General features: G+C 37.2%; 1 protein-coding gene across 1 annotated transcript in view; it reads right to left on the minus strand.

Moving 5' to 3' along the window:
• Positions 1-6,960, minus strand: part of LOC139743479 (hepatocyte growth factor receptor-like) — a 39,541-nt gene extending 32,581 nt beyond the window's left edge. Inside the window, exons 1-2 of the mRNA XM_071653961.1 lie at positions 6,714-6,960; positions 863-1,790 (exon numbers count right to left, since the gene is read on the minus strand). Coding sequence (XP_071510062.1) covers positions 863-1,715 — 853 coding nt within the window. The 5' untranslated portion in view covers positions 1,716-1,790; positions 6,714-6,960. The remainder of the gene's footprint in view (positions 1-862; positions 1,791-6,713) is intronic.
• Between the last annotated feature and the right edge of the window lie 10,177 nt (positions 6,961-17,137).

The raw sequence follows: 17,137 nt of genomic DNA on the forward strand, positions 1-17,137 counted from the left end.
AACATTTATTGCCACAAGGTTTCTCATTATAATGAAGCTATGCTGAACGTACAATATCTCATATGAGTTGTCATTTTTGATAAACATGCAATTTCTTGGTAGTCTCCTTTGAAACCTGCTGGAATGAAGTTTTGGTTGAGGTCTGCATAACTTTCTGGCATAAAACACTCCCACAAACACACAAGGTCACAAAGCACAATTTAATGTGGTTTATGAAAAGATGTGAAGATAACTTTGTCAGTTGCATTCATCTCCACACAAAGCACTGATCAAAGAGAAGCTCCAAGGCTCAGGCTACTTCTCTTACTACATCACAACCATAGCAGAACTATCCCAATATCATTTCCCACATGTATGAGAGTAATTATTAAACTTGATGTGAGTAAAAAAAAAAAAAAAGCACCCTTCCCCACTGGCTATCAGCCCCCCCCCCCCCAAAAAAAAAGCTTTCAATATCTTGTGATCACACTCCCATTTTCTACACCAGCTGCAATTGGTTTTGTTGTTCAATTGCATTTGACACTTGTGATGACTCATGTACTCCAAGGCTCTGTCCACAAGATCTGTTGCTTTTGCATATCATACCAAATTTGATGGGACTATCTAACTTCAGATGAACTCAAAAGGGAATCTTGTTGAGTTTTTACATGTACTGTACCATCACCCTGTGACTTGATTTACGATTGAAACAATGTTTTTTTGCAATGAAATTCTGTCTCTTTCTCTCTCATTTATATCTTACGCTTACATTCTCAACAAACCTAAAATATGCATAAGATGGCAATAAACCTTCCTCAATTCCCTATTTTTACCAAATTTGTTTATCTTTTTTCATTGTAATCAAGTGTCTGTCATCACCCACCTATGTCATGTGAACAAATGCGCACCAGTCTACTTTCATAGGCCTCTTGATCAACATCTACCCTCTGCACCGTAGTGAAGTACTTGAACTCATCCCATGAGAATCCGCTGACGTATTCAATGGGGTAAGTATGTGCATACTCCTCCCTCAGGTCAATAAAGGTGTACCGCCCGAATTCAAGCTCTTGATACGCGAGGTCGAGAGTCCAGCGGTTGTTGTGCTTCCGCAAACACTTTGTAGAGACAGCGTGCTGGCGAATCAGGGTGCCGTTGTAGAGCGGGTTGAAACTCATGGCAGTGTAGATGCCCTGGACGTTGTCCGTCCTACCTCGGTAGTTGGACGTGGTGGTCCCGAAGAAGGCGACGACAGATTTGCCGATCCCGAGGGAGGATTCCTCGTAGTGGTCGACGTCGTGCACCCTGGCTTCCACGGTCTGGATGTCCGCCAGGTGATGGAGCACGCACGTTCCATTGAAGGCAGTGCCGCAGGCCATCAGGAAGTCGTTCTCGCGATCGATCAGGAGGACCCTGTTCTCATTCTCTCCGGACCCATCTGGTAGGGCGCAGCCATCTTCTCCTCTCACACAGAAGTTGGAGATGTCAGCTGTGATGGAGCTCTGTGCAGCAATCAACGATAGATTTGAGTTGAGGTGGTAGACAAAGTTTGTGCCCCCAAGGTACAGGTTTCCTGTCATTTCGTCCATCATGGCGTGCTGAACAGGAAGTTCGGGTTCAAAGGCCATCAAATTGTCAATGCTCAGTTGGCCTGCAGTATGTCTAATAATCAGCTGGCATATCAGCAAAAGAACCCAAAGTCTGCAGTGAATGTTGAAGGCTATTGGTAGCTGTGCCATGGTGGTGAAACGGTTGCGTGCTGGTCTTGAAACAGAAGTTCACATTCACTGTTGAGTTTGTCAATTCTACATGGTCTGTAAAGAAAAGAAAGAAAATAAAACATCTATGAAGACTAATTGCACACAGAGATTTCATTTACGAGCTTCAATCGGAAATGCTGACGTTTCGGTGTTAAAAATCAGAATAATGATGTATTGCTTATTCTGCACAGGAAGTATGGATTAATCACAATCACATGATTGATATTGAAAGTGAGCTGTGAAAACCACATGATAGGCTATTCTCTTCCAATCTTTAGTCCTTCTCTTGTAAAAAAACTCAACACTCCTGCATAGTTCCATTACATCATTTATGAGCGGAAGTGGTTATGAAGTATATATGTATATGTTCATTACTTTTGTACTTGAAATGGATGTTGTAGTTTTGGTTGTGGTCATAATGGAAGGTGGGTCCCACTTTTAATTAGGACTACTTTGTTTTGAATCTCAGCCATTTCAAAACTAATTTTCAACAAATAAACTTTGAATTCCTATTAAAATTGTACCAGTATGTGCTTCCACATTTCACAAGTATAGTGTCTCATTATCTCATTACTCAGCAGTTTAAAAGTATGGCTCTGATCTCTGTTTGTACTCTCCCAATGTTCTGTATAGATTTCTCTTAACATTTCTTTTCTATTTCTGCACTCTGAATCTATTGTGCCGAGTTTCTACTCTTAAATTGTATGCACGGACTTGCAGAATAAGAGCCACTGTCTGAGCAAGTTCCTTTTTAATATTACCATGTTGAAATGAAATAAAAATGAATGAATGAAAATGCTATGGCTTGGGTCTCTTTAAGATGCCACCAGGCATTCGGCATCTCTCACCCCAGAGGGCTGCCTGGGACTTCCTCCTTCCGGCCTTTCAAACTTACAACGAGAATTCCCCGGGCAAACTTTCAGTCCCCCTGAGCTCTGACTATAGTAAACAAACAGGGCAGAGAGCTGTTTGAGAAGTGTGGACGGTTGGACATATGAATAAAAAAAGTTTTCATATTGATTTAAAGCCTGAATATAGTTTTGGCACTGCAAAAACATGTATACATGTATATACACATTTATTTGTTTGGGGGGTTTTTTGAGGGAGGGCTTGGAGAGACACACAAACACACACACACACACACACACACACACACACACACACACACACAGCTTAATCTGCAACTTGTTCCTCATTTAATTCAATTTGCCCAATACTGTACATCACAATGTGTTGACAAGTAGAATTGAAATAAATCACATCAAAATGTGTCCAACCAATGAAGATATACAGAAAAAGAGACAGAGAGAGCGAAAAAAATATATACAATAAACAAACTTTGCTCAGTATAGTTTCCACAAGTCCTGCAAAATATTATAATAATGACTTTGACTACACCAAGTTTCATCATGCAAAAGTTTCGCTACATTCCTTCCTGCACCTAATGCTTTGTCTTCATTAATGTGGTTTTGAAAGGAAGTCACAGTTTATATCTAACCATCATTGGTAAGTATTCTTAAAACAATGCTAGACCAAGATGTGAGATTGAGAGTCATCTAATTAGCTTTAATGCCAGCAGAATGTTGAAAATTGAAAGTTCCTTTTCAGAATGTTGAAAATTGAAAGTGATTGAAAGTTCCTTTTGATGTTATGTATTCATGTAAGCATTATGTATATTACTTTGTATTACTTTATTAGCTCCGACAAGGGAGGAGGTTATGTTTTCGTTACCATTGGTTTGTTTGTTAGTAAGTTAGTTAGTTTGTTAGTGTGTCCGTATGCAAAATAACTCAAAAAGTAGTTAACAGATTGAGATGAAACTTGCAGGAAAGGTTTAGAATGACACAAGTAACAAATGATTAACTTTTGGTAGTGATCTGAGAATTTTGGGGGAATTTATGAAGAATTTTTGATATTTTGGCAGGTAGGGTCAATGAACTTGGGAGTTCAGGTTGCGCGTATTTGAGGTTTGCATGCGCGCACTAAAGTGCGTGCTCTAGTTTCTGCTAGGGCGAGGCGCGCCGTGCAGCTGAGGGTTTATGACGTAACAAAGGCATCTATATTGGGAAATCGGGCGACTTTCAGCACACAATGCAGTATGTATGGGTGGAAATCACTGATCTCTGTGGAAGAACAAGATCGGTGGTGTAAATGAGCTGCATGCTTGGCGGAGGTCTGCGCTCTCAGAGTGTTTTTCTAGTATGGAAATAAAATCATTTTGAATTGAAAAAAAAATAGCTTTCATATTAACTCCTCGGGTCAGTTTGCTATTGTTGCATATCCTGAACGAATTTGAATACACATGTACATTTGTATATCATGTACGGCAAAGATCTTTCACCATTACTATATATATTTATGATAAGGATATAGAATATCTTCCACAAATGTGCCCATGCATCACAAAACCAACAAAAAATCACACACTTATTTTGTGTGAGGACTGAAAATAGGTAAAATGGGTCAGCCCAGCCAATCTTGATTATTAAATATTTTCTGAAAGAGCAAGTCTTAATTCTTCTACATCATACTGAAGTTGTGATCATATAACAAACAGGAAATTCTGGTTTAAGCAGTTTTTCTCTAATACTTTTTTTTTGGTAAAATGTGATTAGGTGAGTCTTATAGAGTTCCCTTTTCATTTCTTAAAAACCCTGTCCATACCCTCACTTTTAACTCTAAAAACTTTGGAAAGGATGATGCTACAGCTTTGAAAGTTGGCATTAATCATCTACAGAATGTGTTGATAAAGATGTTCAACTTCAGCTTAATCCAATGATTCCTTCATTATTGATGCTTCAGTGGTTTACTCTCTTAAAAAATCGAGTGAAAATTTTCACTCTTGAAGGAGTGAATACAAAAAAGAGTGAATTTAGAGTGAAATTGGAGTGAATTTCGAGTGAAAATGTTCGTTTTCACTCGTTTTAGAGTGACGTCAGGGATCACTCCAAAACTCCAAAATGAGTGAAAATGAACATTTTCACTCGAAATTCATTCCACTTTCACTCAAAATTCATTCCACTTTCACTCAAAATTCACTCTTTTTTGTATTCAGTCCTTTAAGAGTGAAAATTTTCACTCGATTTTTTTTTAGAGAGTACATCCTGTTTTTTGTTCCATTCATCACACAGCTAGCACAGCTTGGTAAAGATTAAACACCTAGTAAGACCCTAAATTCAAGAGCCTCTTTTCTCTGTTCACGCTTTCTAGAGTGTGTGCTTTCTGTCTAAAATTAGGAAAGGTTAGGAGAGTCCATTTGAATTGAGTTATACATCATTTTAAAGCTTTAAGTCTACACTTTAAGAATCTGCTCTTAACTAAAAATCCATATCTAGCGACTTTTTGTTGGTTTTATGATGAAGGGTCACATATATAACAATTGGGGAATTATCCTCTTACTCACTCAGCAGCAGTACATAAACTTGACAAGCCTTGCTACCGGTTACAAATGCGATAAGGAAACGGGAATGTGTGTGCACAAGTTTTCGACCTTGACTCGTCAAAACCGTAACATTTGCATTCTATATTGACTATAATTTGCTATAGCAGGAAGTGTCTGAGTATATGTGTGTTGTAACTGTCATTCCATGAGGCTATAAAAAAATGTGTGCGAGTGTGCTTCATGTGCTGAAAGAGTGCATTTAGGATGCTCATGAAAGCGCTGGTTTAAATTGCATGCATGCACTGCATACTACAGTGCAATGAAATGGAGTTAGAAAAGCATTAACAGTGGCGGATCCAGGGGGAGTGCACCAGGCGCCCCCTTATTCTTTTTTTAAACAAAAGAAAAAAATGGGGGGGTACATGCGCCATCCCCCCCCCCCCTTTAATTTTGTAAAGGCGCCCCCTCTTTACGGAATTCCTGGATCCGCCCCTGATTAACATTAAACATTCTTACTTTTTAGAAGGTGCATGTCTTTGGTGGAAAATGTCTCCCCATCATGTTGCATAAAGACTTAATTTTAGAAGTTTAACTTACAATGACACTATAGCCACAGAATAACTAAGCAACTTTCAGAGTTGTTTTTACATTTGCTCTGATTGTTTGGTGAATTATTATTATCTCTGCCAAGGGAGAGGTTATGTTTTCATTACCGTTATTTTGTTTGTTCTAGTTTGTCCGTGTGCAAAATAACTCAAAAAGTAGTCAACGGATTTGGATGAAACTTACAGAAAAGGTTGAGAATGACACAAGTAACAAATGATAAAATTTTAGTAGTGATCCGAGAATTTTGGGGAATTTAGGATGGATTTTTGATATTTTGACAAGTAGGGTCAATGAACTTGGGAGTTCAAGCTGCGCATTTTTGAGGTTTTCAAACGCGCACTAAAGTGCATGCTCTAATTTCCGCCAGGGTGAGGCGCCCCTTGCAGCTGAGGGTTTATGACATAACAAAGGCTTCTATATTAGGAAATTGGGCAATTTTTCAGCATTATGGCCATGGGTGGAAATCACTGATCTCTATGGAAGAGCCAAAGGAGCTTTTCCCCAGTGGTGGAGAGGAGAAAAATGTCTTTGGGAAGGGCAAGATCATCGGTGGAAAGTAGCTGCTTGGTGGAGGTCTGCGCTCTCAGAGTGCTTTTCTAGTTGTAACTGGTTTTTTAACATCAAAGTGGGCCAGAATGATTCAAACAAAATGGCAAGGTGGGTCTCATTTAGAAAGAGTCACAGTTTCATGTGAAAGAACGACACAGAAATTGGAAAATTTAAAACTTGATTAAATATCATCATTGCACATGTTTTCTAAAAACCAACAACAAATCATTCATGCATGTGTATTCATTAGCATACACAGTCAATAAAAGGGTGTTGAGCTGTAGTAACAGAAATACAACTGGCGATGCAGCTTTTACGATGAGAGAGATAGAAATAATGAGGCTATGACAGAGACATGTCACGTACACAGTATACAGATTGACAGAGAGAGAGGAGTGTACGCAGACATATTAAAGTGGGGGAAAACTGATAAACATTACCACTTTCACTCGTAATCTTTTCCCAGTAGGTGCAGCGACGCCAGATGACAGTCACGGTATAAATCTCCTCTGTGGAATCCAACTACCAGTAAGTGACATGCGGTCATGCCGTCTCCAAGTTTAAAAGATAGTTGTTCGGCCAGAACGAACTCTCTCCCTATCGCTGGCAGTAAAATGCTATATTTTGTAAACGAACAGCACAGCTACTGTCTGCTTCGCTGTATAATAATTCAGCTGTGATAACAAGCCTGCTTCACATCCTCTGTGCGAGCTTCCACCACCGACCAACTATCACTGCCTGCCTGTGCGGGCTCAGTAACCCGAGGGGAAACGCTCAACCCGCAAAACTTCCTGCTCTAACTGCCACTCATTCCTGAACGCCTTTCGCGTCTCCTGCGTCCCATCAAACTTATATCTTTTGTGGTTTTAGTCGAGCTCATAACCGGGAAATGGGCGCAACACAATCAGAACACAGAGATAGGGCCGCTGGGGATGCCCAGAAAACAGTTCGAAACGTATAACGATATTGAAAGAAGCTTGTTTCCGAAGTCACTCGTTGAGACGATACCGTCTCCTTTCTTTGCGTTCTCCTTTTATCGCAAATTGCTGCAGACGACCCTGTACCCGCGCGTTCATCACTTGAAATCCATCTGATTTGTCAATGACATTGTCTAGATACATAAATGTTCAGATTATGTCACATAAAATGTCAATCCCGATATTTTTCTTTAAACTTTGGTTTCCATTTTCATCACCACCTGGGGCTCGCTGCCAAAATTGAGAACATTCTGGAGAAAGTTTAACATCTACAGAAGATTTCAATGCATTTCTTCGTATGTTAAACGAGTTTGTCCATGGGGAAGCGAATAAAGCATTACAAAGTTTAGGTAACAGAGTAACATTAAAAATGGGAATCCTTACATCTCTCTATTTTACTTTTGCTATCATGTTATTTTGATACAAAGAAGCAGAGGAAGTATCGCAGATGTGCACGCGAAGGAAGTGGCGAAAATCTACGAATGCAGTCAGGTTACTATGAATTCACATAAGACTATAAAGAGCATATACTCGGTATACGAAATACTTTCTGTATACTAGTAGCCGTCACTCGAGTGTGCACGTCTGTGATTCAGAGCCATTGAGTTTTGATTACAGTTGAGGGGAAATTGTGCAATGTTTAAAACAAGGAATAAAGTAAGATATATAAGCATGTAAAGCATGGCCTATTTATGAATAATTCAATTCAACGGATCCAAATGTTCTGTTACTGTTATGATTAATTAGTTAATTTATTATTATTCATTTACTTAGGTGTCTAATCAGCTACATCAGGTTCTCTAAAGGGCCGGCGGACCCCCCCCCCCTTTTTTTTTGCACCATACAAAGGAATACATCAGTGTTACCACTATAACTATACACTGCGCTATAATTTAAGCTGTAAAGACTTTTTTGTTTTGTTTTGTTTTGTTTGTTTGTTTTTTGTTTGTTTGTTTGTTTGTTGTTGTTGGGTTTTTTTTTTTTGTTGTTGTTGTTGGTTTTTTTTTGTTGTTGTTGTTGTTGTTTTGTGTTTTTTTTTTTTTTTGCTTGCTTGCTTGCTTGTCAGCTGAAGAAACCCGGAAGTGGCACCCTACAGAACTACAGAAGTTGTGCTGGAGACCTTTTTTTTTTCTTCTTCTTTTTTTTTTTTTCTTGTTAGCTGATGAAACCCGGAAGTGGCACCAGAAGTCCGAGTGCCTCCCCCCCCCCCAAAAAAAAAAACCCCAAAACAACAAGGCATCATAATGCATGTGATATCAAATTCATTCCAGAATCCTCCTGAAACACACGCAAGCAACTTCAACAGCAGAAACATTGTACCGTAACAGTAGGCCTATTACTTTCTTAGGAAGACAACATTCAGTGCAGTTCCATAATTATGCTCCACCGACAATTCCTCCGAAAATTGCAGCAACTGCAATGCTCCGCGACGATAAGTTTTCTACCGACATTTCCCCCGTCGACATTGATTTGCTCCGCTGACAATGCTCCGCTGACAATGTTCTGCTGACAATGTTCCGCCGACATTGATTTGCTCTCCTCGACAATATTGCTCCGGCTACATTTCTTTTTTTTTTTCAAACAGGCATTTTCTCCCTTCGAAATAATAGTGCTTCTCTGACTCTTGGGCACTGAAGACTATATTCTCAATTAAATTCTCTATAGCTATTTTGATGTAGGCCTATATATTGATGTTCGCTTTTATGAATTATGCGTGAAACTGTATGGTCTGGCGACATTTGACTATTATTCAGAAATTATTTTGAACAGCCCGACTTTTCGAGGCTGGCCGTGTTGACCAACCAAGACAAACTATTGTCCCCTAAAGACCCCATCAATACACGTACATCTTGGAGTACGATCTCTCTCATTTTGACCTCACTTCATCCTCTCCTTTTACATTTTGAAGTAAAGTCGTTCTTTCAAGTGATGAGTTGAATCTATTTTCATATCAGCAATCCACAGTTTTACCACAAATATATGCCTAATGTAAGAGGAAGCTAGTTTTGCTATTTTAAGGCGCTTTGCACTAAAATTGTTGGGTGTAAACAGGTGGAAAGTCCAACCTCCCTGGTTAAAACATATGCGTTTCGTATAACCACTTGAGTGTCGGTACTTGGTGATCTGTGTGCTGAGTTGTTCAGCTCGATGGTGACGACAGTAATTGTGAATGTTTTTGTCAAAAGGATGCAATGATTTGATTAGCGATATATTTGATAATTACTGTAATGTTGATGTCAAAGACTTTGGCAAAATTTATATACCGAGAAAAGAGGCTTTGAAGTTTAGGGTTTAGACAGGTGCGTAATTTTATTCAGCTGTGCTTTCTGCAATGAGTGAAGAAGAAAAGGACATAAAATCCATGGCAACCACATTGAAAGGAATATCAAACTAAAGTGAATATTTGCACATCATTAATACATCCTATCAACTATGACCGATACTAACTTCCAACGCAACCCTTTCAAAAGTTATCCGATTTGAAAGTGAAGAGTGTTTGAAGGGTTTCTAGCGCTCCAGGTCCGTGATAACGTGAGAATTAAGGCCTATGGAGTCAGACCGAAAGAAAGTGTTAAAAACAACCGACAAAAAGACAATTCATATATGCGGGGACTGAAAAAAAAAATCAATGAGTTCTATCAGGAAACAGCTGCTTGCAGGAGGAAGGACAAGCATAGCCGTAGGTGGCGTACTAAAGAAAATCCATTAGGAAATATTGAACCTCAAATGTTGTTTACGTGAGAATATGTAGCTAACTTGCTCTGTACCATTACCAGGATCTAGTCACGAGTTATTGAATTTACCATTTTAACCAATACACATTATAAATATGTCCATAGTAAAATTTGTTCCTGAAAATCAGGAAACTTGCAGCATTTAATGCATGTCAGCCCGGCATGTCACTCGGATTCCTTTACTGAAATGCTTTTACAGGATTTGGAGCAGTAGAAGAAAAAGTTAATCGCTAGTCACGTGATCGTCGGGAATACAATGCATTCATAGATTTGAATACACTGGTAGAGCATAGCTTATTCATCCACCCATCAACTGAATGCATTTTGATACTTAAATATCTCGTTAGTATGCATTCATTTGTCAGAGATAGAATATGGTGTTTTTTTTTTGATAGAATGTTGTTTTTTATATTATTTTTTTTGTTTTCTTGTGTTTTGTTTGTCTTTTTGTTTGTTTATATCATAAAGGTAATGATAATGTACTTTTTCTTGCACATTGTTGCCCAAGGATGAGGCTCTTTCTTTGGTAAAAACCTATGTAGGCCTATTTTCTTGCTGTTGTTCTTGTTGCTGGTGTGTTGTTGTTGTTGTTGTCATTGCTGTTGTTGTTGTTGTTGTTGTTGTGGGTTGTTGTTGTTCACACTAGTTTTGCCCATTAATAACATCCTATTCTGCAACATCTTCTCAATAAGATGAAAAAAAATCTCTTGAACAGTGTATTGCCTACGTGAGATCAAGTGTAATTTCGGTAAAATTGTCAATTCAACTTTAAACTTAGAGGAATGTAATTGACTGCCATGTTGGCTTATGGTTTGCAACTTCTGTTAAGGCTTGAAACCCACAGGTAGCTCATACTTTGTTCATTATTTTACAATGATTTTTACAATGCTATAATGAACATTTTTTTTAATTAGAAAGAGGTTTTTACCATGTCTCTGCAATGCTATAATGTAGAAATTATTGTATTTGTCTTTTTTTGTGTGTGTGTATTAAGTTAACTTATTTTCTTATTTGTAATAACTTCCCCCAGTGAGATCAATATGTATAAATTTCCTGACCAGTTTATTATTTGCCTACCTGTGGTGAATTTGGGTAAATCGTTGACATAAAATCTAACTTTATTGCATGTAAATGAACTCTCATGTTCAAGTATTTTGTTAGTTTGTTTGCTGATCCTCAATGAGTTTGTGTGTAAATGTGTGTTTTGTGTGTAAATACATATATATATTATGTATATATATATATATATATATATATATACAAATATATTATATATATTCATATCTATGTTTTATTATATATAAAACATGAAGTGGGCCTCGTACGTGATGGGTGCTGCATTTAAAGTATAGTTGTGACGAAGGAAGAAGGGCTGCTAGCAGACGTTGCAGAAGTTCACTTTGTCTCTTATTGCTTTTATTATATATATATATATAAAAGAGTTTCATCGCAAAAATGGTCTAAGCGCCAATTCAAAGTGAGTCCATCATCAGATAGAGCAAAATTTAACCTTTCCAGTAATATCTCACTTGTAACATAACAAGGAATATTCTAGAAGATATACCCTGTAAAGATTATATCCTGCATTTTCTTATCATTTTCTTTGTTTTTTAGCAGCTTTAATCACAAATACTATCTCAACTTAACAAGAATGGATTTAGCTTGTTCTGTCAAAAAAACTCTTCGTATATAGATATACAATATATATATATATATATATATATATATATATATATATATATATATATTATTGTCAATTTGAAAATGAAGATGGTGCCATGTGCATGTATATGTACATTAAGTGTGACATCCATGCCTGTATGTTTTGGTGATGCAAATAGGTATTTTATGAGTTCCAATTTGTGGACTATTTCATAATCTTATCTGTTCTGTTATACAAGTTCCACAGATTGTTTATCCAAAAGTGAAATGAGGTCCGGTATTCCAAAGGTTTAATATTCCAAAACACACAAATTCTGTGCACCTATAGTTGTTTGTTAATCCAAAAAAGAAATAGGGTTCACTAATTCAAACATTTTGTGGCATTTTTCCAAAGGGTTTATCTTTATTTTAAAAAATACATAAGGTATGTAAAAGGTTTGTTGATCCGAAAATGACATGAAGTTCTTTATTCTGAAGATTCAGAAATCTGAAAATGAAAAATGAAAAAGGTTCATTATACCAAGGTTCGTTTATACAAAAATGAAATAAGGTTGTTAATTTGAAAATGTAAAGATGGTGCGCACTAATGACTTTTCAGAATTATATATATATCTATCTATCTATTTATATATATATATATATATATATATATATATATATATATATATATATATATATATACATATACACATATATATATAAATGAGCCTTCAGAATGACAGATTAAATAATAAATGTAAATGGATATACTAATGAACCTTTGGAATTACAAAATTGTATCTTGTTTTTGGATTAAGGCACCTTCAGAATTACAAGCCTTCTTTCATTTTCAGATTAACAAACCTTATTGCATTGTCGGATTAACATGCCTTCAGAATTACAAATCAAAAGCGGATAAGCAGCCATTGCACATACGCTATGCTGAACGTTTGTTTTTTGCAGGGAGGTCTGTGGCGATTGTTGGCTGGTGACCATTCAACACAGGTGTACACAAAATACATTTGGTGGACAGTGTGGGCAAGATTATTGCTGTCAAATGCAAATATCTTTATTCGTGTTACAAATGTAGGTCAGTGCACTTAATGATTTTCTTTTAGGCATCAGTTTGATCCAAATTCTGTTCTGAAAGCTTACAGATCTAAATGAATAAAAACAGAATAAACTGACCAGAAAGAATATAAATTATTAGTGGAAAAATGAGCAAAGAAAATGGGATTCCATCGGGATTCGAACCCGAGACCTCCGGATGCTAGCCCAGTGCTCTACCGACTGAGCTATAGAAAGCCCTAGTTCAGTGTCCTAGTTCAGTGTTCTAGGGCTTTCTATAGCTCAGTCGGTAGAGCACCGGGCTAGCATCCGGAGGTCTCGGGTTCGAATCCCGATGGAATCCCATTTTCTTTGCTCATTTTTTCCACCAGATCTAAATGAATATACAACTGTACAATTTGCCCATCGAACATTCCAACTGCAACACTTTTTTTGTTTTGTTTCCTAGCCTGTGAGAAAGGTCTATTCATCTAAGGAGAATGAAACTCACATATTTGTGTATTGAGGGAATATAACAATATTAGTGGACGGTCTGTTATAAAGTTATGAATTTTAATATTTTGGTGCTGCCATCACTGGATGTGATGTCACATGTGGAAAACGAAACAGCAAAAATATAAAGAAATTTCAACATATTTTCACTTTTCTATAATACGTTGCATTGAAATGGTGCTTGACTTGCCTCTTTCAGAAAGCAGGGGAACTAACATTACCCTAAACGTGTCAGTAACAAGCCAAGGAAATCTGTATTTTTCTTCAGAAATCAGCATGTTCTTTATATCATTTTTCATACGTGATGTCATGAACTATTGTAGTCTTCTCATCCAGCAATGGTTGCATTGAAATCTTAAAAATCCATAACTTTTGAACAGATTGTCTGATTTTCCTCAAACTTGCACTGATGTGGTCTACTGATATTGCCGCATTCTTTCAGTCCACGTGTGTATTTGGGTTTCATTCCCCCTTAACATTGCATATAATGTGCAGCTGCATTCTCAATTAATGTTCTCTGTGTAATCATTGATGTTTTGTCTAAATGTAAACTCTTTGGATGATTAACGTGGCTATCTTAAACAATGCAAATATAACACTGTAAATTATCAGTACAACATCCAATAGTCATATCTAGGAATGCTCTTCTTTCATTAAAAAAAGCAAAACAAAAAACAAAAACCAATGCAATACATATGTATGTATATATATATATATATATATATATATATATACATATACATATACATATATATATCGTCGCTCGGGCGACAAGACCTCGTATCTACAAAATGTCAAATGTTCGGGAGAGCCAAAAAACATGGCTGCCAAAGCACTATAGGGCTCACACGGGTAAATAATTCCCCATAGAGACGTGTGTTAAAATTCAAATTTCAAAAAATTTTGTAAAATAGCTGGGAGAAATGAGGTGTTTCATCTTCACTAACCTGGATAAGTGAGATATACCCTGTCATCCATCAAATTTGCAAGGCAGGTTCTTCTGCTCAAATTCTGTCCAAAGGTCCGCAAAGCCAGACTACGAGTTCTTGTCACTCAAAAAATCACCTATTTTCCGTACATGTACCCAATGAAATATAGTCCCCTCAAATTCCATCAGAAAAGCTTTCATCTTCCAACCAAAATGCAGTTTGTAGAGGAATTCATACTCAATATCTACAGCTATTCAGTTTTTTGCCAAACTACAGCATTGATTTTTGATTAATTTTTTTCTTCATTTATTTTGGTATCTTTGGTACGAATTTGTGAAGGGGTCTGGGACAGTCCATTTTATTTACAGGTGTGAGCCCTATAGCGAATGGGAAAGCCTTTCCTTTGACATGCTGTGGTGGCTTCATTTTTGAAGTAAGACACTTAGGATTTGGACAGGACATCACTTATCTCATTATTTGACCATTAATTCAAAAAAGTCATTTTCACCAAAATTGCAGATACAAGGTCTTGTCATCCCAGCGACGATATATATATATGGAGACAAGCAAATCCCCATCTCATCAAATTCTGGTTGGTCAATCCTGGTCTACTCGTGGTACATGTATACACAAAAACAAAAGTAACAAACACAATGGACACTGACAAACGTCAGCAATACAAACAAATGAATAAACAAACCGAAGTCAGTACACATGATCAAACATACAGACAAGATGACAATTGAGACGACACTCACTGAAACATTTCTAGTAAATTGCTCTTTTATTACCACTTTTACAGGCTTCCCTCGTACGGACTACTATGCAGTCTCCAATACATAAACCATACTCTAATATGGTAAGAGAAAATATCGTAATAAATCAATTTAAAGTGCGAGTAGCTTCTATACACATATTTACACCCAAAAAGAAATGGTCAAACTTGCATGAATATATATATCATAGACCGTCATGATGCTTTCGATCATAATATGACAGAAGCTGCTAGAAATGACTCTACAAGTGGTTGACCTAAGCCTGGAAATAAACTATACCATGTTGACTTAATAAGGGGGTTGCTGGGAATGTATGCTCTTTAAAAAAAAAATGAGATCACTTAATGTCTAGATCTGTTATCACCTCTGATTTGTCTTCAAGTTTTAAGCAAATAAATTTTCCTCGAGTAGACAAACATTTGAAATGTATTGACAGAAAGTTGCTGTCATCTTGCAAGGGGTCCAAAGAGTAAACCCAGTAGCTGGAACTTTCAGAGCATCTTTCTGCATCTTTCTGCATCTGTATCTTTCTACATCATTCAGAGTACAGACCGAATTTGTCTGTTTTTGTATGGGAATTTGTGACACCATATCTCAGAGTATTACTTGGGTGTCCATCAACTCAACTCATCAGCTTTGGTGAAATGTGAATGAAAATTAGACATTTTTTATCCTATGAAATATCATCTGTGCACCCAATAAACCTACCAGTTGTTTTTCTCTTTTTTCCCCAATTTCTCGTATTGTTATCATTATGGACTCATGGAGTTACTTTCCTGGACATGTAAAAGTGTTTAATAATATAAGAAAATTGAATATGTATTGACGTATTTGTACTGAGTGTAGTTTGGAAAGACTTGCTTGATTTTTCCCCAAATAAGAATCAACATGACATATCCAGGCAGGAGCCAGGTTCATGGAATGGAAAAACTTGCACAGAAAACGAATAAACACCTTTAAAATGAAGAAACCTAACCGTCATTTGTAACAGAACAAGAAACACCAAAACAACAACAAAAGTATGTTAATTATGTGGTGGTCACTTTGCATCTGTATACCTCAACATATTAAGTGCATTGACACACACACACATACCACACACACATTCACACACACACTGGCAAAGTGACTTTCTGGAAACTGTTTACAGGACTTGTCATGAAAAATCATTCCAAGACCTCCACAAATACTCATCTCATGACTCACCCTGATGAATATTTGCTCATGAGGTAAAGTATCCTTGCGCTATCCAACATAAAGATGTCAACCTCGCTAGCTACAATACACCCAAGTCCAATATCATATTGCACGGAGCCTGAGCGGAGAAAAATCCGAAGACACTACAGCGCAGCAGCGACAATATTATACATATGTGCATGTAAATATCATGCATCTCCTCTGTGGAAATGAATGATAAGAAGATCTGACCTTTGACACCACTTGGGAGATTCCATTGCCTTTTAAAGGGCAGTGTGACCTCTCAACCAGGAATGCCAAGTTCTGATGGCTTTAGCAGTTGCCACTAGAGACTTCAACCCAGCCATTATGTGCAAGACTTTTCTATAGTGTTTTAGTTTGTGTTTTTTATTAGTGTCCATACATGTTGCTGGATGTGATAGAAGAAGCACAGCAGAGAGAAATGGTGTCAATTACAAATTGAACCAGACCTATTCCAAAGGCAAAATGCAAGCAAGAGAGAGTACATCAACTGCAGACATCTTTGTTATCTTCGTCCTTTTCCCTCTCTTAACATAACACTGTGATTTTTTTTAAATCATAATTTGTTGTACTTGCGCCATGATTAAGCAAGACTTGTCCGGGACACATCACTGAGTTTTTGACAGCTGATGTCCAGCTATGTCTAACCGTTGTCCAGCCATGTCCAGCTGATGTTCAGGTGACACTGTCAGCTTTTGACTCTGTTTTTACTCACTGCCTCTCAATTCAAACACATAGAATTAATCCTTTCATCATAAAAAAGAACACTATCAATAATGACAACAATGTGACCCGAATGGAAGGCAAAGATATAATGCCCAGAATTTGCATATCACTAGGATGCTTGCATCTACATGTATTTCAAGTGTACACAAAAATAGTTTAATTTGTGTATTGAGGATAATCATTATTAATACAACTTCCTATAACTGACGTCAACAAAGACAATGTCAGTTTATATTCCAATTGCATTCGTATCTCAGCATTCAATATCTTTACCAAAACTGCTGAAATAGTGCTATCCCCCA

The sequence above is a fragment of the Diadema antillarum genome, unplaced genomic scaffold, assembly GCF_040938485.1.
Source record: "Diadema antillarum isolate AM-2024a unplaced genomic scaffold, OU_Dant_1.0 seq00001085_RagTag, whole genome shotgun sequence".
In the NCBI taxonomy this organism is placed as follows: domain Eukaryota; kingdom Metazoa; phylum Echinodermata; class Echinoidea; order Diadematoida; family Diadematidae; genus Diadema; species Diadema antillarum.